Here is a 23,862-nt window from a genome sequence, read left to right on the forward strand (position 1 = left end):
CTAATGTTGCATCATCACATGACACATTTTTGCAGGTCGCTGAGAAGCAAACCAGCAGATGCAGTAGACGGCTGGCGCCATGGCCTCAGATGCAAGTCACATGTTAGAAGCAGCCTTGGAACAAATGGATGATATTATTGCTGGTAAGACTTTAATTTAGCTTCAAGTCGATTTGAAATCCTCCTGATGAACTCAATTACAGAATAACAAACAGGATATTTCAAAATAGCAGGTTTAGCTTCCCACAAAAATGGTAAAGGTAATCTTGGAGTCTGTTCCTGATTGGCTGCTTTTCAGGAAGCGATCAGATAAGGGTCTGCTCCTATACAATGTGTTTTTCAGCATATCTCTTGATCTATGCATGCTAATTGGATTCCCTCAGCACTACATGTGTGAAGGTTTTTGAAAGGATTACATGGTGTTGTTGGATATTTTGAAAGAAAAGTACTTGCCAAACAAAGGTAAAGCTAAATAAAAAGCCTTGATAGTTAAAATGTACGGCTTAATGATGGGGCTGTCAATTTAACATGTTAATTAATTTAGTAAATTATATTAATATAATGCATTAAAAATGTATTCATTTAATCATGCCCCTACAAAACAAAGGCTATATATTCCATCTGCACTATATATATATATATATATAGCACAACATTTTATAACAAAGCAGAGTAACTGGCAGCCAGTTTCAGAGGGGAAACTCTTAACAGGGCTGGGTAAAGAGAGGATGTGGGGGCCGTGAAGCCCCTCAAGCATTCTCAGCGATTGCCAACATGATTTAACTAATAGAGGATAAATGTTTAATGTGGGCAGTCAACAAATGAAGACTGGGGGAGGAATGGAGCGGAACATGCAGTTTGCTGTCTGAGACAGAGAGGTACAATGCAGTGGACTCAGCTAGTCTGGACTGTGACAAAATCTGTGAGAAACACTGTTTATTTCAGTTTCATAACCTAAGGTCATACTACCATTAACATTTAGGCAAAACAGTGTTGGCTTATTTACTTTTAATGTGGGATAAAAAGAGCAACATGGTGATCTAAAGACCAATGGCTCCTATTTTTGATAGGCTTCACATCATATAATTTTTTTATATTTTAATTTAGCAAGGAAGCATTAAATTGATCAAAATTGACAGTAAAGACATGTATGTAATAAATGAGTTCTAAGTAAGTGCTGTTCTTTTGAACGTTCTATTCATCAAGGAATCCTGAAAAACGTGTATCACGGTTTCCACAAAAATATAAAGCAGCCCAACTGTTTTCAACATTTATAATAATAAGAAATGTTTATTGAGCAGCAAATCAGCACATTAGAAAGATTTCTGAAGGATCATGTGACACTGAAGATTCAGTAATGATGCAGAAAATTCAGCTTTACATCACAGGAATAAATTACATTTTTTAACATACTTAAATAGAAACCAGTTATTTTAAAACGTAATAATGTTTTACAATATTGCTGTTTACAGTATTTTTTTAATCAAATAAATAAAGCAACAACATAAAAAAAATCATTAAAACCCTCAACTAAATATTATTAGAAAATGAGTATTTATTGTGTAAAATAATCTGTTTTTAACTACACTAAACAATTTTTTATTGATTCTTTTCAGTATTGAATACAATACAACTATATTGTCATATTTCATAAGTCATCCTCCATGTTGGATTTTTTTTTTTTTTACTGAGCTGGGACTCGATAAGGAAATACTACATATTTAATAACTACAATACTGCATATTTATTTATTTATTTAATATTTAAACCATTTTTATCATGAGTTATATGTTAGCATATATGTAAAATTATTCATACCGTAATATAAGATATGGATTGCATACCACACATAGTCTATTAGCTGAGTAGTCCTGCATGTCATGAGTTATAATTGTACAGAATGAAGGCTACATGTGCCAAATATTACAGATGCAGGACTTCAAATAGCACAGGCTTATAAATCAATTGCTTATGAATTTAAATCATTTGAAACCATTAATGTTTAGTAATCAAATGTCATACAGTGAGGCTAATCCTGGATCTAGACTTTAAATGAGTGTCTGTCTGTGCGTGTTAAGAATAGGAGGGCGTGATGAGAGTTGACCACAGGCATGTTGTGTCTCCTCAGGTCTGCTGAGTGAACTGACTCATGACAATGAAGGACTGTTGTTCTAAGAGTTTCTCATGCTTCTTGAATGTCTCCATCTGCTGGTGGCAGTTGGAACATCTCAATTACAACCAAGATGATCCAACATCTAGCATTCTCTAGCCTTATTCGATTAAAAGATCATTTCTAATAGCTTCGTTTTTTTTATTTTGTCTTATTTTAGGTGATTTTCATTTATTTGAGGTGTTTTTGGATTTTATTTTTTTGGATTTTATTTAGGTGATTTTATTTATTTTAGGCGATTTTTTATTTTATTATTTTGGATTATCAAAACCTAAGGGATATTTGTGAGCATGAGTATCAGAGAGGGGCACAACACCCCTCCACCCCTTCATTAAAACAACCAATGAGGTCATTTCATGCTCTCAGGCAAGCAAAACACTTGTGCCTGAATGCACAAATTACGCATTTATATAAACAGTTAGGCTATGTACATTTTGTCCTCACATTCTTTGTAGCAGCAAAAGACATATGGAAACACACACTAGCAGAAGACATATGGAAACGATACAAATCTTACGTTAACGAGACCTGATTTTATTCCACTTAAACTAATGGAAAATTGTATAACGTGCTGGCAATTGCATATGAAAAATGACACTGAGGCCATTATCCAATTGTCAGCTGTGTCTCTCTTTGTTCTTATTGGTGATTCTGCTGTTAAAAAATGGAGCGATGTCATCATAGACTTTTAAAGTGTTATAGAATCCTGATGGTTTCCAGATGTTCTGGTGCTTCCTGTATATTTGTTACGTCTCATTCCATAGTATCCAGATGGGGACAGTTGGAAGTGTTGATGGAGTCAACACGTGGCTGCAGCGGTGTGCTGTGGGTGATGGGTAATATGATGTGATGATGTATGACATGGCGTGATGGTGCATCTCTTTGCCTCTCGAGTCACTTTTTGCCCTGTTTGTATCTTTTTTCACATACACTGTAAAAATGATTTGAATTAAAACAATGATTATTGGAGTACACTTTACAAGGACATACTATTTAGTATTATTTTAGCTTTATTAATATTATAAATTAGTTTTTGTTGTTATATTATTCATTTTCATGGTAATTCATTGTAGTTTAATTTTTAGTCATTTCGTTATGTGCTTTTGTCCTTTTATTTCATTTCTTTTAAAATATTGCTATTTAGGTTTAATTTATTTTTATTTCAGTTTTACTCTTAGCTAGTGTTAGTTTTTATTTATGTACAGTTAATAATTTTTGTGCTTCTAATTTAACTTACTCTTTCAGTTTATTGCCAAGGCATTATTTCTAATTTTCGCTTGGTTTAAGTTTTTCAACTAATATATATATAAAAATTATTTTATTTCAGCTTTATTTAAATTAACAGAAATGTTTTGATAATTTTAGTTTTAGTTAACGATAATAACCCTGCTCTATGCAGTCTTCAAAAAGTCACGTTTATTTTTTGCAATTATTTGTGAAATTTACTAGCAATTTTTAGTGGAAATTGTTTCAAAGTCATTTTTAAGACCTTTTGACTGCTTTGGTACAACATAAGGGGGGAAAAAAGAAGAAATTGCATTGAACCATTTGGTGGATTCGAACTTGTATCGCCGATATGAGCGTATGACCACTAAGGCAAGGGTCTAACCTCTTTTGCTTCTTATTTAGTGTACCTTATGTTTCTGACGGCAGGTTCCAAGGCTGCGGTGGAGTTCAGTAACGGGCTCTATGACCTGGGCTCTCCTGTGAGTGTCGGGCCCCTGCAGGTTCTCCAGCTGGCTGAGGAGCTGAGACTGACACTGGAGCTGCAGGTCGGGGACGAGGACCGCAAGTCACTGCGCTCCCAGCTGCCCTGCACCACCGCACAGAGCCTCATGGAGTGGCTGGAGAAAGGATCGGTGAGTTAAAGCCTAGAAAATCAATGTGGATTTTATGTTGGAATAGTAATACAAAGTTCTTTCATGAAACTCGAAATGGCACAGGCTCATAGATCCTTAACTCAATCTGCCTGCAATCACATCATTCTCTATTGGGCACAGCTGATTGGTTCCTGCTGTATCAGTAGCCAATAAGCTCGCTGCTGAACCTTCAAATACTTGGTCAGCATTTCGCAGTTGCATCACGCTTTCAGAAACCCTCCACCTTCCCCAGCTCCACCTGTATAGATCTGCTATGGATAATTCATGTATGCTTTGTTAGCCTACTTGTTCACAGCAGCGTGTCTGTGTATGTATTGGCGGTAGCAAGTCTCGTACTGGCTCTGCAGCAGCAGCAGTAATAACCTACAGCAAATAATAACCAATCTATACCGCCAAGAACCATGGACAGTTTTCATACAGGTTTATTTAAGCCTTCGTAAGGGTCCTTCTAAGTCCTAACTCAATCAGCTCATTCACCCATAACTAACTCATGAACAATGCTTACATCTGGAGGGTTGATGTTTTCTGAGCTTCTCTGTTTAGTCTCGTGCCATCCTCAAGTTTTTTGGATAGTGTTTTCTACTTTATATAAATATTTACACACAGTGCAGTGATACAGATGTTTTTCAGATGACATTTGTCATGTTTTAGAAACAAAAACATTTTTAATGTAAATGTGGTGACATGATTGTAAACAATAAAAGACCCTGAAAGTGTTAGGACAATTCAATAGGCAGCGATACTGAGTCTTAAAGGGACAGTTCATCCAATGATCCATTCATGAAAATTCTGTCATCATTTTCTCACCCTTATGTTGTTCTAAACCTGTATGGCTTTATTTCTTCTGTCGAACACATAAGTAGAATAAAAAAAAAATATATATATATATATATATATATACAACAGCAGATCATAGTGACCATGATTTTCAATAGCAAGGGGAAAAAACACAATCAACGTTTTATGAAAGTGGTTATTTCAGTATTATTTATTAATATTTTATTAAAATAAAATATTTTATAATATATTTTTATATTAGTTATATTATATTATATCAACTTGTTTTTTTTTAGTTAGTTGCCAAGGTAACATTTATAATTTTCACTTCCTTTTACATTAAGTTTTCCATCTAATATCTATATTTTATTTCAACTTAATTACTGAAAACTATTTTTTTTTACTTTTCCAAAGCATTAACAAAGAGCTCCATAAAACTGCAAAATTTTTAAGTCCCCCCCCCCCCCCCCTCACATTAACCCTTTTTGACCATAATGAATAATTAAATTCTACATAGAAATATTATTGATAATAATAAAAAATTAAAATATTTTATTGAAAAAAGAACTGAAAGAATCTTTAAAACTTTCCTTCTGTATTCCAATGAAAAAATAACAGCCTAACAACATAAATAATGATAATTATGATCATTTTCATTGTTGAGGGAACAATCCCTTTAAGTACAAACTTCTGCCTAATACAGGGTCTTTTCTCACGTGTCCCAGAGGCAGTTTCTGGCCCAGCATTTGCGTGCGTATGCGTGTATGTTCCTTGGATGTTTTTAAAAGAGTTCGGATCCCCTCTGAGACATTGATAGGGCTGCGCTTCCTGCCTCTCTCCCTCTCTTCCCTTCATATTCCTCTCTCCACACAGTCATTCTCTCCTTTCTCTTCACTCACTCTTTTACTCTGCTTTAAAATCTATGCAGTCACCTTTAACTCGGCTTCATCTCCTTTAGGGTAAGTATTCAACTGACATCTCTGCTCATGCAACTAGATTAGTTTGTTGATGTGTAACCTGGCAATGCTTGCATACTTGCTTTCTCAGAATAGTGTTTTTCTTGTTTTGCTGGTATTTGTTATTGGCAAAACCAGTCACAAGATTCATTATACTGTTATTTGTGTATCCCAATGGAAAATGCTGGCACATGATTCTCATCAGTAGCCTGTGGTGATTTCTTGGTCAACTAACATAGAAAATCTCTATGTAAAGTGCATAAGCAACCTGTTGGCGGAGCTCGAAGATCAGTCAACGGCCGTGTTTTTGCAGGGATCACATTTGTTAATATTTTCAAGCTCGAAATCCAGTAATTTCAATAGGAATCCACACGATGGAAAATTCTCAAGATTCCCCTACGCAGATTTCGCTACGGTTTCAAGTTGGTCATGTGGATTCGCCACGCTTACCAACAGAAAGCTGATTGGTTTGAAAGTGACTGTGCTTCATCAAAGTCCCTTTCAACGAAAGTCTGTTTACTCGGCTACCATATTTGCAACTCCTCCGGGCAGCTATTTCGGGCAACCAAGACCAAGTCTATCTACTTGAATGAGGGAATTTTAAAATCTGCTTGCCACACTAACATATTTTAAATCAACAACACAATCTGACATGAACTGTCCCATAAATGCTATTTCATATGGCTCATTTTTGCATTTAAAAAAGCTTATATTTCAGGCTAGACCAGCCAATGTACATGTGCAGGTTGTCGGGTTTTGTCGGATCAGTGTGTTACCCCTGTCGGTGTTGGCTGGCTCTCGTTTTTGCTGATTGAACATGTTGAATCAGCATTTATCGGGTCTTGGAATGTCTGAGAAGTGACATACTGTAATCCAGTGATTGTCCTCATTGGTTGGCGTCTGTCGTGCAGGGTGAATTGGCCTCTAAGTGCGCGTCTCACAACACTAACTGTTAAAGCCTATATAGAGTGGTGCAGGTATGACGTCACTTTGTAGGCCAACCGGCAGTTAGCATCCCCATTTTCCATAGGCTTTTGGATTATAAAAAAAAAAAAAAAAAAAGCTCTGTAATCAACAAAGTTTTATGACACTTGCGCGTTTTGTCCATCAAGTTAATTTTCCCAGATGAACACAACCTTTATGAATTTTGAAGCCTAAATGCAGTCGCCTGAAGTAAAAAGCTAAAGGTAGGCTATAAATGAACTACACCATGGTCCCACGACTTCAATATCAACATCACTAAGCTTCCGACATTTCAGTTTTTATCTAAAAAAAAATTTCTTGAACGCTTGAGTTAGAATAGTTTATAAGAGCACAATTATAAGCATAACGCGGCTGTGAAAGCGGACTGAGTTTACCTGTTCAGAGTGATGACGTTTCATTTCCTCGACAATTGAGTGGGGTAATACTGATGTATTTTATGTCGTAGAATAAAACGTGAAAGTGTCTTATTGAGCTTGTGTTCACAACAGACCTTATTTTAGCCATTTAACCAAAATCCCATTGACTTTGGGACGATGGAACCGGAAGTGCTAAAATGCTAACTCGTTTCCACGTTTTGGCCAACAAAGTGATGTCATACCTGCACCACTCTATTGGTCGGCAGCTGCAGTGACGCAATGACTTTGCCAATTGGCAATTGGCTCTTTTATTCAGAAGGCGGGACTTATTCCGCCATATTGGGTGTTGCACTTTCTCCCACTACAATATTGATGATAGACAATGGATGATAAAAAATGTATTCCTTAAAGTTCAAGTATAGTCAAATGCATAGCCTTTCAAAGTTTACTCATAGTGTGCATGAACACAAGTGCTATAAAAAGATTCATGCTTGTCCACTGTCTGCGCTATTTTTCTCCAAATGTTAAAACGTTAGTGAAAAAAAAAAAGTCTTTGTACTCATTTAAACTAGAGTTATGAGTATCTCTTGATCTCCTCAGACAAACTCGTCAACATGGGTTTCTATGGTTGTTTCCATCTAGTTTGTTTTTCTTGTTGTCCGTTTATCCGCCAGAGTTGCCACCTTGTGGCCAAACTAATTGGCGCAAAAAAAAATCTAAGCGCATAAGCGAGTTGGAAAAATCTGTCTGGGTGTTCGTTCAATTTGTGGATACTTTGCTGATGATGAAATTCACATCAAGCACACAGTAGTACGCATACCCTAGCGTAAATGTCAAATCTAAATGGGCTTTAGTACATAGGGTCCTTCTACAACACAACAGTCCTCTGAACTGTGTCTCTAAGTGGGATCAAGTACACATGCTCCCTAATTACAGCTGGTAAAAACAGTGCAGGAAATGCGATCAAGTCTCGATAGTGAGACGTTCGCATTAGAGGGACCGCATTACGCTTTGTTCTTACACGCTGTATCTGGCCTGTGTTTACGTGCACATGAGGAATGTTTGTGGCAGCTGCAGAAAAGAGATAAGAGAGGTCGTTCTTCTCATAACCTGATCTGAGACCTGTCTGAGCCGCTGTAGGTAAAGCGTGTCCGTTTGATACTATTAAAATATGTCTACTCTTGTTTATGTATGCATGCGCACGTGTGTCTGGTACTCCGCAGCTGTCAGGATCAGAGACTTTGCCAGGTGCAGCTGAACTCGCAAAGCTCTGGATAAGTTGTGTGGTACACTAATAAAGACCCAATCATCTGTGCTTGATCTCAGGGTGGAACCTCTAATAATGCTTGATAGCTGACATAATCACAGCCTCCATCCCTCCCTCGAGAATATGTAGTTTTTGTCTTAAAATGGAGAAAGTTCACCGTAAAGCACCAAAAAAAAAACAATAGCCAGTGTCATTTGTTGACTCCAGCTGTATTCATTTAATGTTTTTGACAAGAGTCCCATGCGGTGACCGTATCCCCACTCTTACACAACACCCCATGACACAAACAGGAAACGCTCCGAGCGAGGCGATACTAGAAGAAGGTTTAATGGCCATCTCCATGCCCATACTAAGTGTTTCAGCATTTTGTATAATTTTTTTGTACTTGTTTGATAGTTATGGCTTTTTGATAGTTTTGACTTATGTGGATAGTTAACCATTTACTCACCCTTATGTCATTCCAAACCTGTATGAATCTGAACTCTTTACCATCACAGAAAAGTCTTCCCTAGCTCTTCTTGGCACGTTTATAAGAATCTTTTTAATGAATCAGTCGATCCATTTCCCTAAACCTGCATGAATGATTCATTCATGAATTGGTCTGAATCTTGACTACAGCTCACTAGAGAGGGGCATTTTAGTAAATAATGACTTAAATTTCAGTCTTTTGCTCACACAAAGCTATCATATGAGAAAGCTTGGGATATAGTGTATTAGCCATATAGACCAATTCACTGTAAAAAAGAAAAATATTATTAGTTATTTTTCCCAAAAAAAGAAGCTGTTTCATATGGATCCCTGTATAATTTACAACTTATAACCATATATTTAATTAAGTTATATACTGATATAATGACTCTAAAAATAATGCATTAAAAATTACATTAATAACATATATTGTAACAGAAAAAACACCCAAATATACAAGTACAAATAATTATACTGATAACAAAGATGAGAAGAAACTACATTTTATATAAAATAGTCATATATAATGTCACACAGGGACTTCTGAAAATGTCCTTTTACTGTTGTTCACTATAAATTATACCATAATTATTCAGTTTTACTTGCAAAGACAGTGTTTTACTGTAAGATTACTTATGATGTGATGTTAAATACATTTTTTTTTTAATTGGATGGTAACTTAATTAACTAACACGTTTTTACTGTTTTTTTGCTGTGTACTTTTACAATGCTTTTTGTAGTTTTAAAACTTCGGTGTCCATGTATCGTAATTGTATCCAAAGAGCGACTAGCACATTTATAAAATTGTCTTCTGTGTGAGTGGTGACAATGGACATTTTTCTGCACATGAAATTTTGCTAATGTGAGTGACTACACCTTAAATGATGATTTTCCTTTTTTTAGCTCTTTAAGAAAGTTAATTATATAATAGTTTATAGCAGTGTACATAGGGGCATGTAAGCTAAAGGCCTGACCAGATCACAAGGTTATTATGTTGTTATCTAGTACTAAACAGGCTAGTTTGTGCTTGTCATTCCCTTCACAGTCTTTGCCTCAGCTGTGTTTGTCTATGAAGGAGACAACTGGACAGCAGGGTTGCTTGTAAAGTTAAAAAGACAGAAATGGATGGATGTCTTCCACAGGAAACAGGGTCTTTGGGTTGTAGCCTTGAGTAAAAACAGATGGGAGATCACTGGAAGCCAGTGTGCCTTTAAATGCCCCCCCACCCTCTCTGTCTTTCTTGTGCTTAAACAGAGACACTGGCTTGTTTCGGTTCATACTTGCATTGGACTTAATTAAAGCCACTGTCTCACACAGAGAAAAGAAAAAGGCTGAAAGAAAGGGAGGGAAACATTACAAATATATAGACTTTCACATGAACAATGAAGTTGGTGTGTTGTAGTATGTAACATCAGGAAGTGGAAATTGTGGATTTATGTTTTGCATCTGACACACACACACACACACACACACACACACACACACACACACACACACACACACACACACACACACACACACTGAACTTCTAAGTATCTGGCTGGACATCAGACGCAGGGGGTCTCTGGCAGACGTCTGGCATTAGAAATGAGGTTTGTGCAGTTGCTTCAGCATGTTAGGAACTCCTGTCTTCAGCAGCCAATATAAGGAGGAGGAGGAGGAGGAGGAGGAGGAGGAGGAGGAGGAGACGACTGTAAAACAGGCGCACAGATTCATTGAAACCCAAAGCTCAGATCTCAGCCTGCCGCTGCAGTCGCTCCCTTACTATAACGGGTCGAGATGGGCCTTCAGCATGGAAGACAAAATTGACTTTTATAAGCATTTCACTTGGCTTAAAAAGGTAGGTTGAAATGTCTGCTTTTCTACTGTAAGTTATCCACTTTTATGGATATTTCCATTCAGCATTTTATTTTATTTGAGCAGGATATATGAAAGGGATCATGCACAGTCAAGAGGTCATTATTGCAATATATATATATATATATTATGAAATATTGATTTGAGTTTCAAATATTTGATAATCTTACCTGTATATTATCTTAAAGCTTCCACTAAGAAAAAAATAGCCCATTAAAATGTACAAAACAATCAACAAGACAAACACAATGACAATATTACAGTAATATTAGTGATTTTGAAGGTGATTTTCAACAAACGCTAAGTGTTATACAAGATGGACAATGTTATTTTAGTATAGTTGAGATACTAGTTTTTATTAATATTTATTCATTTTTATATTAAAAATGTTGATTTGGGAACTAAATAAAATAAAATATGTTTAATTTGTAAAAAATATTTTATTTTATTGCAGTTTAACGTTTATTTTAGTTTTAGATAACTATTATATCCCTATTATCTCTATTTGATCCCTGGCAGAAGTTGCATTTGTATGAAATACAAACCAGATACATGAGACGTGAAAGATGCGCCGGTTTCTGTTGCACTTGCACTTTGTCTTGGATGAGCAGACTGATATAGAGTGGTTGGATTTGTGTAGAACTGTTTGTTGTTGTTCAAAACGTCAGGCTGCTTTGTGCTGGTGTGGATGTGTGCCGGGAGCTTGTGATTTGCAATAGTACAAAAGCGCTTTTTATTCTGTCCAGCTTTAATGATTCTGAGCTCATGCCCTTGAACACAAACAAAAATGCATTCACTGACACAACACTTGATTCTTAGTGGTCGTAAATCATGCAGTAAAATTCAGATTAAAGTTGGGGGTATGAACACCAGCATGCACACCTGTTCTTGAAGTGCAAGAGGCCTTGAAACGCTTGCTTGCCATGGTTGATGTGGTTTACAAGGTATTGCGGTAAGCCAGGTATGTGTAACATTGCAGGAAAGCACACAATGTAAAACTTAACCAACCATTACATTTCAAAGTAAGAAAGAAATTACAGTAATTATCCCACACGAGAAAAAAAACTAAAAAATGCCGGTTAAGAAGAGGAATGGAGTGCATTACACTATTACAGGGAGGGGTTGTATCATAAAACTCTCAATATTGTCATACATTCTTGGACAGTGGAGTAATAATAATCACTGTAGTTTCCTTTTGAGCTCCTCTGAAGTCATTTCAGGCCTTTACAGTTCTGTTAACAGGCAGTGGGACATGAAAAGGGGGAAATTCCGGGGCTTGTGGGTTGTCTTGCTTATAAACATCTCTCTGGTGAGGTAATAAATTGAAACGGTGCTCTAGAGAGCATCATGAATCTCTGTGTGTGAACTCAGCTCTAAAGGTTAATTGTGCGTTTTGTGGACTTCTTAAAAAATGAGGCAAAGTTGCTTTCTCTGAGTTTGGGTTTTTTAGTTAAATGTAAATTCTTCTTTATTTTTAATGTTTACGGTTATGGTTTCCAGGTTAAAAGCTAAAGTGTGATTTATGAAGGACTAGTGCCACTGAACGGCAACAGTCGGGTTATGGAAGAAAAATCCCATTAATTTTCTCCATAGGGTAATTAATATTTAATGATAAATTATAGACCGTTAAAGACAGACCTATGACCAACGAGGTTGTTAATTGATGGTATATACTTTTGTTTAGACCATCAGCCTACATTATTTCAACTTTTTAAAATAATTGTTTAACAGTGACATTCTTGGTGAAAAACTACATTAAGTCAAGTCAAGTCACCTTTATTTATATAGCGCTTTTTACAATACAGATTGTATCAAAGCGCTTCACAGTGATAACATGAAAACAATATAACAAAGTTTGTTTCTAAAAGAAATTGCGTCAACGTCCACCTTAAGTAAGGCAGATCAATAATATTATTGAATATTAAATTATCACATTATCCATGATTCTGCAGAGAATCTCCACCAATCAGAGAATTGCGATAGACAAGAAGATATGAAGCACTGCGAATTACGGAATTGGTAGTCTCCCTACGCTCTCAAATGACTAAATATATACATAATCAAAAAATGTAAATGAATTTTTTTATATTTATCCATTGTTTTTTCATTCGATTATATCATTTGCAATTCTTCACGGGATTGTAGTTTTTTCCTTCAATAATGCCATTAAAGGGATACTCCACTTTTTTTGGAAATAGGCTCATTTTACAACTCCCCCAGAGTTAAACTGTTCAGTTTTACCGTTTTTGAATCCATTCAGCCGATCTCCGGTTCTGGCGGTACCACTTTTAGCATAGCTTAGCATACATCACTGAAGTGGACAAGACCATTAGCATTTCTCAAAAAAAAATGACCAAAGAGTTTCGATATTTTTCCTATTTAAAGCTTGACTCTTCTGTAGTTACATCGTGCACTAAGACCGACGGAAAATGTAAAGTTGCGATTTTCTAGGCTGATATGGCTAGGAACTATACTCTCATTCCTGCGTAATAATCAAGAAACTTCACTGCCGTACCATGAGAGCAGCAGGCGTAATGATATGACGCAGCGCCTGAAAATAGGCCACCTTCCTTCAACACAACGGAACTATTTTCAGGCGCTGCGTCATATCATTACGCCTGCTGCACTCATGGTACGGCAGTGAAGTTTCTTGATTATTACGCAGGAATGAGAGTTCCTAGCCATATCAGCCTAGAAAATCGCAACTTTACATTTTCCGTCGGTCTTAGTGCACGATGTAACTACAGAAGAGTCAAGTTTTAAATAGGAAAAATATCGAAACTCTTTGGTCATTTTTTTTCATACTTCAAGTATGAAAGGATTCTATGGTTTAAATCATTGCATAAATAATAATTATACTGTTTACCGGTAAGTTACTTTTGAGCTCTTCATTAGCAAGATCACAGTAGTCTCTTAGCAGTGCAATATCACAATATTCGGCCGTAGGTTCACAGCCTGCTGATATCCATATCGCTCGGCTACGAGTGTCATATTGCGTTTATACAACAGTTCAACGGCACACTTGAGTAAATAAATAAGAAACAACAACGGAGTGTCTTTAAAACCCCTCTTTTGTGCAGAACTACTTCCTTCCGCCACGGATTCAAATCTCGGACAGTTTGACAGTTGAGCACAAGCCTCCGTTACTAATTCTAAAACGTCGCTTTTGGACTAGTAACGAAGGAACATTGAATCGCTTCATTGATGTTTTTTGTAGAGTACAGTATTATACTGTACTCTACAAAAAACATCAATGAAGCGAATGGTATTATGAAAGAGATCGACTAAACGGGTGTATTACCTGCATCTGATATAGCATTCATTCTTCAGGTCGATGTCCATAATATTATATCCAAAACATCAGTTTGAATGTCCGCTGAGGGAAGCGTTCGTCTTTGTCCTTCCCATGACAGCGCTAAAACAACTTCCTTATTCTGACTCACTCATAAATACAATCTTTTTCGCCATCTAACGGCGTAATAATGTAACTTTCACTGAAGTCCATATCACGATCCTTTCTCAGTTCCAAATACGGCATATTATAGAATAATATTTAGCTATTGAACAAACATTTTTAAATTAACAACAATTGCCATTATAAGTAAGCAATAAGTTACGAGCCTCGAGTACCTTATTGCTTTTACTCGCTTACGCTTACTCGATTTCTCACAATACTCTACTATAGACCTTATGCACCAGAGAAACGAGGGCGCCGCCATCTTTAGAATATTGTCTTTGAACTTCCGTTTTTGCGGTCACTCTGTATATTTCTATGGCATCGCTGTCCAGGAGTAATTCGCTGATGAAGTTGATTTACTTATTGTAGAGTTAACGAAAGTTATCATGAGCATTGTAATGTTTATGATAAGCATTGTAAAGCATATGTCTTAACAAATGGACCTTGGGAATTTTTTTAACGAGCCGTTCATTCATAACTACGCAAGATCGCTGTGAAAATACAGACCGGAAGTCAAAAGACAATGAGCTCAGTGCGGAAAAGGGGCGTGGCTACATAATGAACAATATCAATGAGATCAAATATGTGTTTAAGTTGCTAAGAGTGGTTGCTAGGCGATATGACAGTCTCCGCAAGTGGAGTGATACAAACGGTGAAACGAATATCGCACAGCTGGAAAAGGCTCTCAGCCAATCAGATTCGAGAACCAGAAAGAACCGTTGTATAGACGAATCCGGCGAAACTACCGGAAGTAAGCGGGCGCCATAACTGAGCTGTTGCTGGGTAGCGTTGCGCCATTGCCTCCTATTGTTTTAGTTGCAACTTGCTCCACTGGAATAAACAGCCCGCGTTTTACGACTGTCACTAACGTTACAAATTTTATAATGTCGAGTGGGAAAACATGTTGGCATTTTGAAAAATCATCGGATGCCAGGCGAAGGAGAAAATTCTCTTGAATACCTTTAAAACAACAGAAGGGGCGCATTGGGGTAGTAACGTTATTAACAGTACTGTTATGTCTGTTGTTAATGTTTGATTTGCTTGACTGTGACAGATTTTTTTTTAAATAAATTAAATTAAATATGCAGTTTTTGTTATAATAAGAATTATTTAATGACATAAGTAAAAAATATAATAAATATGTAATATAGTGCTCAGCAAAATCTCCTCTCTAGCTATTTTTTCTATTCAATTAACATGCTATGGTCATTAAATGGCTTTCCTGAGCTAAATGTAACGTTATGTGACATAATTGTTCTCCTGCTGTTATATTGACCTCTTTCCATGGTTTAAAAACACTAATTGGTCGATATTATGTATACTTTCTAGCTGTACCTTACCCTTGCCTTTTGCAATGTGAAAATGAGATAAATAATGGACACAAATGAAAAACATGAATTCGTTTATTTGATGTCATTCATTTATTTATTGTTGCCAAATGGACAGATCTTTTTATAGTTTCCTCGTTAGCTAACGTTAGCCTAGCTAGCTTGCCAAGCTATTTTCATAAATAATCTGTAAGATCGTTTGTACCTTCATCTGTGACTGGAGGCCACTGTCTGACATCATCAACCCAACAAGTCATTCTGCCTGGCTGTAGCTGGCATCGAGGGTGCGTTATCACGGAGGTTTGTTTACATACCGGTAACAGCTCAGTAATGGCGTTGCCACAAGATGGCAGCCTACACAGAACGCTCGTCGGATTCGTGTATAAACATAAATATCAAATGATATCACATAAAACTCTTATCTTCTTTCTACCTGTTTCCCAAGAAATAAATGAACATTCGGTTTAAATTTGCTGTGAACTGCAATTACTATGCAGTGAAAGCCTCATGTGTGAAGACTGAGCACTGCCTTTAGACAGGCTTAACCCTGTTACTCCGCCAGGCAGCCGGCCGGTAAAACCTGAGTAGACAGCTTTATTGTGGCGCTCAGAAGGAATTGACAGCCCTGGACACAGCAGAAGCTTTTAAAAGAGAGAGATTATCTGTGTGGCAAGTGCTAGCTTAGCGCTGACAAGTGACAGTGTCCTATCTTGCATCCTGTGTATTTACTGGCATGTTTTCTGCTGATATAGTCTGAAGACTGGACAGAAGATTTATTTAATCTTTTTTTTTTCAGCTTATGATAATTTGTTATGCTAAATTGGTATCATCCATCCACTCATCCATCCATCCATCCATAACAACCCTGGGGCACATCAACATGTTTCTTTTTCCATTTTAATTGTGACCCTTAAACTTTATACAAATGTCCTCATTAATTTGCAATGAGCTCCTTTATTGCGTTTGCATTGAAGGGACGTCAAACCTGTCCGTTCATTTTTGGCGCCAACGTGTCATTTAACACCTTTACAACTCTCAAATGTATTTGGCTCACTTGTATACTACTCTTTGTTGAAGAAGTTTATTCTGTCATCGGTGGTGAGCCATTCATTCTCAAAAAACTGGATAAGCAGGTTAGCTCCTCCTCTTGCACACCTCTCTGTTGACTTTCAGTTTCTGTGTGTGTGGTTTAGTTTTTGCTATGTGAGCTGAATGTCCCCACAAAGCAAGCACAACTTGAAACAACCTACATTAAGGGGACATTTGGGAGGCCCTCGTGAGGAAAACAGCCACTTAAAGAGATAAAATGACATCTCTGATGTAAAAATACATATGCACGTGTGTGTCTCCACAGGTTAACCTCCAGTCCTCGAGCAACAATGAGACCTATCAAGAACGGCTGGCGAGATTAGAAGGGGACAAAGAGTCTCTGGTTCTCCAGGTGAGATATTTCACTAAGACCTCCAAGGCATTTCAGCTCAGTATAATAGTAACAATGTCAACACAATGAGAAGACAACTAGCCAACATGCTTGTAAAACCTCACAGGGTCAAACCAGGGGACTGTGGTGTCTCTGTGAACGAATAGACATGTGACACTGCCGCGCTCCAGCCCAGGGTGACACAACTCCCTGTCCAATACACAATGGGTTGGTCAATGATCACATAGCTATGGGACAATCTGGTGAAAGGTTAGAGGGTTGGGTTGGTGTTACTCAACATGCTACTAAGTCACAATGGTAGCCACCACAGAGTGAGTTTAGCCATTATCAGCTCAAACCTGTTCTTTATGGTAATGTTTACACTAAACTAGCAAGCTTGTGTTCAGTTAACAGACTATTCAAAAGCAGAAAAAGTCCAATTGCTTTGAAAATACTAGCAAACCTCTCCTCTCCAAACAATTTGATCATCCATTCCAAGTTGTTTGACAAACAAACATTGCAATGTTTTGAAACCACCACATAGCCACAAGTCAACCTATTAATGCACATTAAACAGGGGTATAAGAATATATTTTACCATTACAAAATGACACACTTCACCTTTAAGAAGTTAGGTTGTCTAACTCTGCAACTAGTGTCAAAAGTTGTCAATCTCCATATGCCCGCCCTTCTTGCTCTCTGATTGGTGGATTGTATTGAGCTCTGAAACACTGATGAACATGATTGGCTCCTAATGCCCTCAAGGTGTTGTTCTTCTCCTTTTACCTGTCCTGCTGGTTGGCAGTCCTTCAGTTGGTGTTGAACAAAAGGACACTTTCAAAACAATTGAAACTCAAGCAGGCTCACATGTTAGCATGGCTGTGTGTCAAGGCTAAGCAATGGTCGTTTTTAACCCATATGTACACATTTGAAGGATTACATTCCTCTGCTGTTTAGACTTTGGAGTTCCCTGTGTATTGCAATCGTCATTAGCATACCTGTAGGAGGGACTGACAGGGAAACACTGGCCAGGTTTCAAGGTTAGCCTGAGTGAACGTTGTCTGCTGTCTGTTGGTTTTAGGTGAGTGTCCTCACTGACCAGGTTGAAGCTCAAGGAGAAAAGATCAGAGATCTGGAAAGTTCCCTGGAAGAACACCACCACAAACTCATTTCCACTGAGGAAATGCTCCAGCAGGTAAGACTACTCCCTGTCATTTATCAGGCTTTACATTCAGATTCAAGCAGAAATCAGAGGAATATAAGGAAGGGAAGTTGAAAATGATTGAATCTTCTACCTGCTGGTTTTGCAACAGTTTCAGTTGTAATTGTGTAGACCTGATTCAGATTAAATGGTCAGACTTTTTAGTGTGTTTGATTTATGCATGTGGTTTACTCAGTCCTGGCATAATGACACCTTCAGACCTTCACATCCAAGAGTGTCTCCGTGGAGTTAGTCGTTCGTACAGTGTGATTTACATGTTTTACTGTTTGCTGTATGATTAACTGGCTTAAACCGCTGGGTTTGTAATCATACTTGTTTGGCCATTGTGTTTAGTAGCTGTTTGCTGGCAACTGTTCCTTTGATTTGTGTAGTATCATTTCCAAAGTACTGTTTTTGAAACGGCTATGTTCCTTTAGCATTGCCAAGTGGAACCACAAAAATAAACACTTATTTGTGAGTTTCCGTTGTAGGATTTTATAAAAAATGTTAAATCCGACAGAACTGATTTGAGTCATTGGTACAATGTTTACAAAAGGTTAAATGATTAATGTGTCCAGTTTCTTTGCACTTAAGACACTTTTTTTACTTGGAATTCTGCCAGTAAGTTATTTATGAAATATTTTAAATTATTATAAATGATTTAGATTTATAATGTAAATAATAGTAATATATTTTTAATAAAAAAATTTTTATCATCTGAACATATATTTTAAATGATAACCAGTTATATTAGTGAGAATTGCCCTCTTTTCCTGGGATCACGTTAAGGATTCCATAACTGGAATGCTTTGCTAACAATCATATCAAGATGGAATGTCAGAGATGGAGAGATAAAGACAGCCCTTGTGTTTTTCTTGCTTGATAGTGCAAGTAAACTCACAGTTTTAGACATGACCGTTTTCTTTAACATTACTTGAAGGATATTTTAAATAATGACTATATAGTAGGAGACTATATAGAGTTTTTTTAGATGTGAAAAAGCCATTTAAATGAATAAAATCTTATAACTCCATGGACGTTTTTGAACATTTTATGAATATAGATTTTAGAAATTGTGAGTAAAAAAAAAAAAATGTTTTCCTTATCCAGTAAATCAAAAACAACTGGAGACAAATGCCTTATTGTATATTCTTGTGGACAGTGAGGGGCCTTGGAGTCAAAGGGGCTGGATAATGGAAAAATAGCACTACCCTGACTAAGGTCTATTGCATGATAGAGTGTGTTGCTGGTGGGTGATTGTGACTCATGTCCACTGTATTTCACAGAACTGAGATAATCAATATACCACGGATGTTTGTGTTGGATTCAGTGGTTTTCATCCATCATCACTATGCTTGGGACTCGATTGCCATTCACACTTCTATTAGATTCAACTAATTAAGAGAATATGGATTTCAGAAATATAGATTTGGAGACATGAGCACACCATCTGTGGTCTATTGTAACTGTCCGAGCTTTCTGATAGTTAGAATGACATGAAATGTTGTATTCTGCTTCAGAAACTAGAAAGGAGAAGTTGTACTGTGAAAGAGGAAGCGCAAGTGCGTTTAAAAAAAAAAGTTAGAGCATTTAAGTGTAATTCTGGTTGAAGAATGAGGCATAACTCAAACTGAGACCAGACAAAATCTGGTATATATATATATATATATATATATATATATATATATAAACAATTTATTATTTTTTTTTTTACATGCATGAATATTGTAATCATTCTGTATATATTATAGTACCACGATATTTCCATCTGATACCATCATTGTATCTCCACAATACTTTTTTATGAGGGCTATTATGTATATTTTGTGACCTTTTTGGCTTTTTAAAACACTGGTTAGCAAAGGTTCTCAGAGCCCTGCTGAATTTAGCCCATAGTATCAGAAATGCTGAGAAACAAAGTTTCCCTCTTTTGGCCCTCCTGACTTTCTCACATACAGGCACCAGAGAGGGTGAGGAAGTAAAAATAGCGTTCATTGCTTGAGTATATTTAGCGGTGCTTAGCTTTGGCTCAAGCGTTTCTGTGAAAGAACTTGGCCAGTGGAGCAACGAGGAGCCGACCGTGTGCCGTGGGATTGTTACTGTATACAGCACAACTGTGTGGGTGTGTTTGTGTGTCACCATGTGTTCGCTAACATGTGTGCGTCTGCTCTAGGAGCTCTTCAGCCGAACCTCACTGGAGACGCAGAAACTGGAACTGGTGGATGAAGTTTCCTATCTGAAACTCAAGCTTGTCGGCATGGAGGAGGAACACAACCACATAGATGAAGAGAACAAACATCATAAAGCAGAGGTACTGTATCAGACTGTCAGCTCATACAGGGCAACGGGTTCATCCATTATACGATGTTACTTGAATAATATCATATTAACGTTGTTCTTTTAACTACGGTTTATCCTATAGTTGTTTGCTTCCTCTATTTTTATGGTCTGTCTTGTAAGGATGTCACAATATACTGACTGCAATAATTTCGCAATTCTCTATACCAATTTTATTATTAAAGCAAAAACGAATGTACTGTCAATATAATATTTATTATTATTATAGTATTTATTAATATTTTGATTTAGGAATGATTTTTATATTTCTTAGTATTTCTTATTTTTAATTTTTTACATTTATTTTAATTTGTTGTTTTGTACTTTTTAATGTTATTAAATGCATATGTAATTTTTATTCGTTTTTTTTAGCTTAGATTTTAGGTTTTAGTTTGTTTTCAGTTATGTGGCAAGGCATTTTTAAGTTGTTATATAATAATTAATTATATTTCGTTATATTTTATCTTTAAGTATGAACGTTAAAAACTGAATATTGTTATTATAAGTTGTGTGGTGTGTATTATTTATATATATATATATATATATATATATATATATATATATATATATATATATATATATATATATATATATATATATATATATATATATATATATATATATTAATTTGTGAGGCAACATTTAAACAAGTGAAATACTGGTTTAGATGTCCTGATTGTTATATTCGTCTTTTTCATTGTGCCTGTGTCTTTGTTGTCCACCTGTTGGCTCTAATTCAATTGAAACCACAGAAATCAGCCATGTCAGTATGTGTGGTTTAATACTTTTAGAAATATTAATCGAAAAGTGTGTTGTTCTATAGAAGAGAATCTGATATCAGACATAATATTGTGGTTACGAAGACCGCAAATCTTGAAATACAAGAACAGTAAACCTGCTCAAAATATGAGCTGATATTTAATCTGATGTTTCCATATGGCACATGGAAACCTAACTAGAGGACAGGGAAGTCATGGTGGCATGTTTATGTTGTAGTGTGTGTATATGTGGATCCTGTAGATTTATCACCTCTTAACACCTAATTACTTATAGGACTCCCTGAGTTACACTGTGTATAGACAACAGACTAAACAGAGACTCAGAAAAACACCATAACACTTTAAAAGTGCATCTGTCCTGAGCTTTATTTTTCTTGAACAGACTAAATCTCTGGCTTGCTGACTAAAAATTGGAAGGTTCCTTTTTCAAAGCATTTTACCAGATGGGTTTCCCACAGCCATGGGAAAACCTGGAAAAAAAACAGGGCAAATTACAATCATGGAAATTAATAGAAACTTAAAATCATAGGAATTTTCGTAGTGAATATACATTTGTCTTGGTATCCTCATCTCAAGATATTTAGCTCTTTATGAGTGCTGTCTATATCGGATTTTTTAATTAATATGTGAACATTTTGCTGGTGTTATATTTCAGGTAGGTACAGTATACCAAGGACTCAAAGAGATGAAAAAATGGGAAGAAATGTGAGCCCATAGATGTCTCATTGTTATGTCTTCATCAATCGTTTGAGCCGGGCTATCACACAGACTCAGCCTTTCCACACTGACAGTGTGCTTACAGAAACATGATTTAACGATATGTACACACACGCACAGACAATTACACATACACACTCAAAACCTATGTCCCACAAATGCTCCCAGTGCCAAAAAGGCAATGCGCTGATAAAGGAAGATGTTAATCGGTAGAGACACAAAAGCATGCGGTGGGCCTAAATGGGAGACAGTGACAGGCAGTTTGATGAACGTGAAATGACAGACGCCAGAAGTGCTCAGTGCTTGTCTTGATGAGAATTCAGCTGCACACATCAACATCACACACACACGGTTTTTAACACGTATCTGCAATGGGTGTCATTCACCTTTAGAAATGAAGTGAAACGCAAAGAAAAGGCTGCTAATGCCCGCTGAAATGCATGTAGCTTTTTTCAGTTTTTAGGGCACCGCACGTACATTTTACATTTAATATTTATACGTTTTGAAATAGGGATGTATAAACCTAAACTGAATGACAAGTTGATTTTGAAAATATGTAGCAGTCAAAAAAACTACTAAGATATGCATACGGTATGAAAACAAACAAACAGATAACCTAGTTGTCACGTTGTGTCTGTAGAGAAGCGCATAATGAAAGGAATAGGGAAACAAAACAGTTTTTATTAAATCTATACCAAATACTCAGGAGATCCCTGGAGAAAACATAAACAACCACATTAACCTTAGACGCTAACATAGACAATACTGGACACATAACTAAGGAAACTCAGGCCTTCAATACAAGGGGAGAGTAATCAAATTTCTGTCAAATCTTGCTTATTACAAGAGTGTGCATATTCTGTGACTGGTTAATGAAATTTCTAGTTTTTCTGGGTAATGACTAAATTTTGTAAACCAATCTTTTTTACTTTTTTTTTTTTTTTTTTTTTTTTTTTTTTAAGCGTCACCTCACACTCTTAGTGTTGGGGTAACTGAGCTCTCCTTGCATTTGTTGCATCAACAAACACTAGCCTCAAGGGTGACAGCTGCAAGGCTCCATTCAACGGGACGGAATGGATGAAATTCTCTTTGAACATACCACAGTCACAAACACTTTCACCACAGACATCTCCCCCACTCACAAACCTTTAGCATGGAGCTAAATATAGGCGTGGAACGTGTGCCTTATCATCAGCTTTAGCATCAATGGGGAATATGAAACTTCCTCTGGCTGACTGCATTTAGTCTGACTAATCATTCACTTGTTCACAAGTGAAAAACAAACCGAACATTAACACGCTCTTGCTAAAGTCAAATCTCGTAATCAGTGCATAGTACTGTTATACATCTCAGTTTTGATTAAGAATTAGAGATTTACTCCCCATGTTGTCCCAAAAACTATTTTATTTGAATCACAAGCATCTGCATTTTGTCTCATGAAATACAGTAGCTTGGTCCCCAGAAAAGCTTGCCCTCATAGAGACCATTCTGGAAAATTAGTAATTCAGTAACTTATTTACTCTGGCAAAGAGGTCACAATGCAGGTCCCATCGTCACCTTTACTATTTATACAAAGCGGCATTGTTTCAAGCATAAAACATAAAACGTACATATAATGCTAGCAACATGGAGAGGTGTTCAGTTGAATGCCTTTATTATAGATTTAGGTTGAAAAAAAAGATTTCCATATCACAGTGCTAATAAAAACATTGGTTGATGGAAATAACACTAAATTTAGTTTCAGAAAAATAAAATGACAATGCTATTGTGGTGTATATGTATATATATACTGTAGGACTTTGTTAGTGGACAAATTAACTAAGTGACAGTGACGGACAAATTAACTAAGTGACAGTGACAGACAATGTATTATTTTTTTTTTTAAATGATAAAAGTCCACAAGGCCAAA

At 36.5% G+C, this 23,862-nt stretch overlaps 1 protein-coding gene across 17 annotated transcripts in view; it reads left to right on the plus strand.

The window, feature by feature from the left end:
* ppfibp2b (PPFIA binding protein 2b) overlaps positions 1–23,862 on the plus strand; it is a 55,387-nt gene that overhangs the window by 11,406 nt on the left and 20,119 nt on the right. For 14 of the 17 annotated variants that reach the window (XM_056250901.1, XM_056250902.1, XM_056250905.1 and 11 more), the window contains exons 2-6: positions 36–143; positions 3,823–4,028; positions 16,854–16,940; positions 18,001–18,114; positions 20,294–20,431. In XM_056250901.1, coding sequence (XP_056106876.1) covers positions 80–143; positions 3,823–4,028; positions 16,854–16,940; positions 18,001–18,114; positions 20,294–20,431 — 609 coding nt within the window. In that variant the 5' untranslated portion in view covers positions 36–79. Of the gene's footprint in view, positions 1–35; positions 144–3,822; positions 4,029–10,547; positions 10,698–16,853; positions 16,941–18,000; positions 18,115–20,293; positions 20,432–23,862 lie in introns of those variants that run through there. The other 3 variants (XM_056250913.1, XM_056250917.1, XM_056250918.1) reach the window with 3 other exon arrangements.

This window comes from Rhinichthys klamathensis, unplaced genomic scaffold (genome assembly GCF_029890125.1).
Source record: "Rhinichthys klamathensis goyatoka isolate OS25496 unplaced genomic scaffold, OSU_Roscu_1.1 h1tg000076l_1, whole genome shotgun sequence".
In the NCBI taxonomy this organism is placed as follows: Eukaryota; Metazoa; Chordata; class Actinopteri; order Cypriniformes; family Leuciscidae; genus Rhinichthys; species Rhinichthys klamathensis.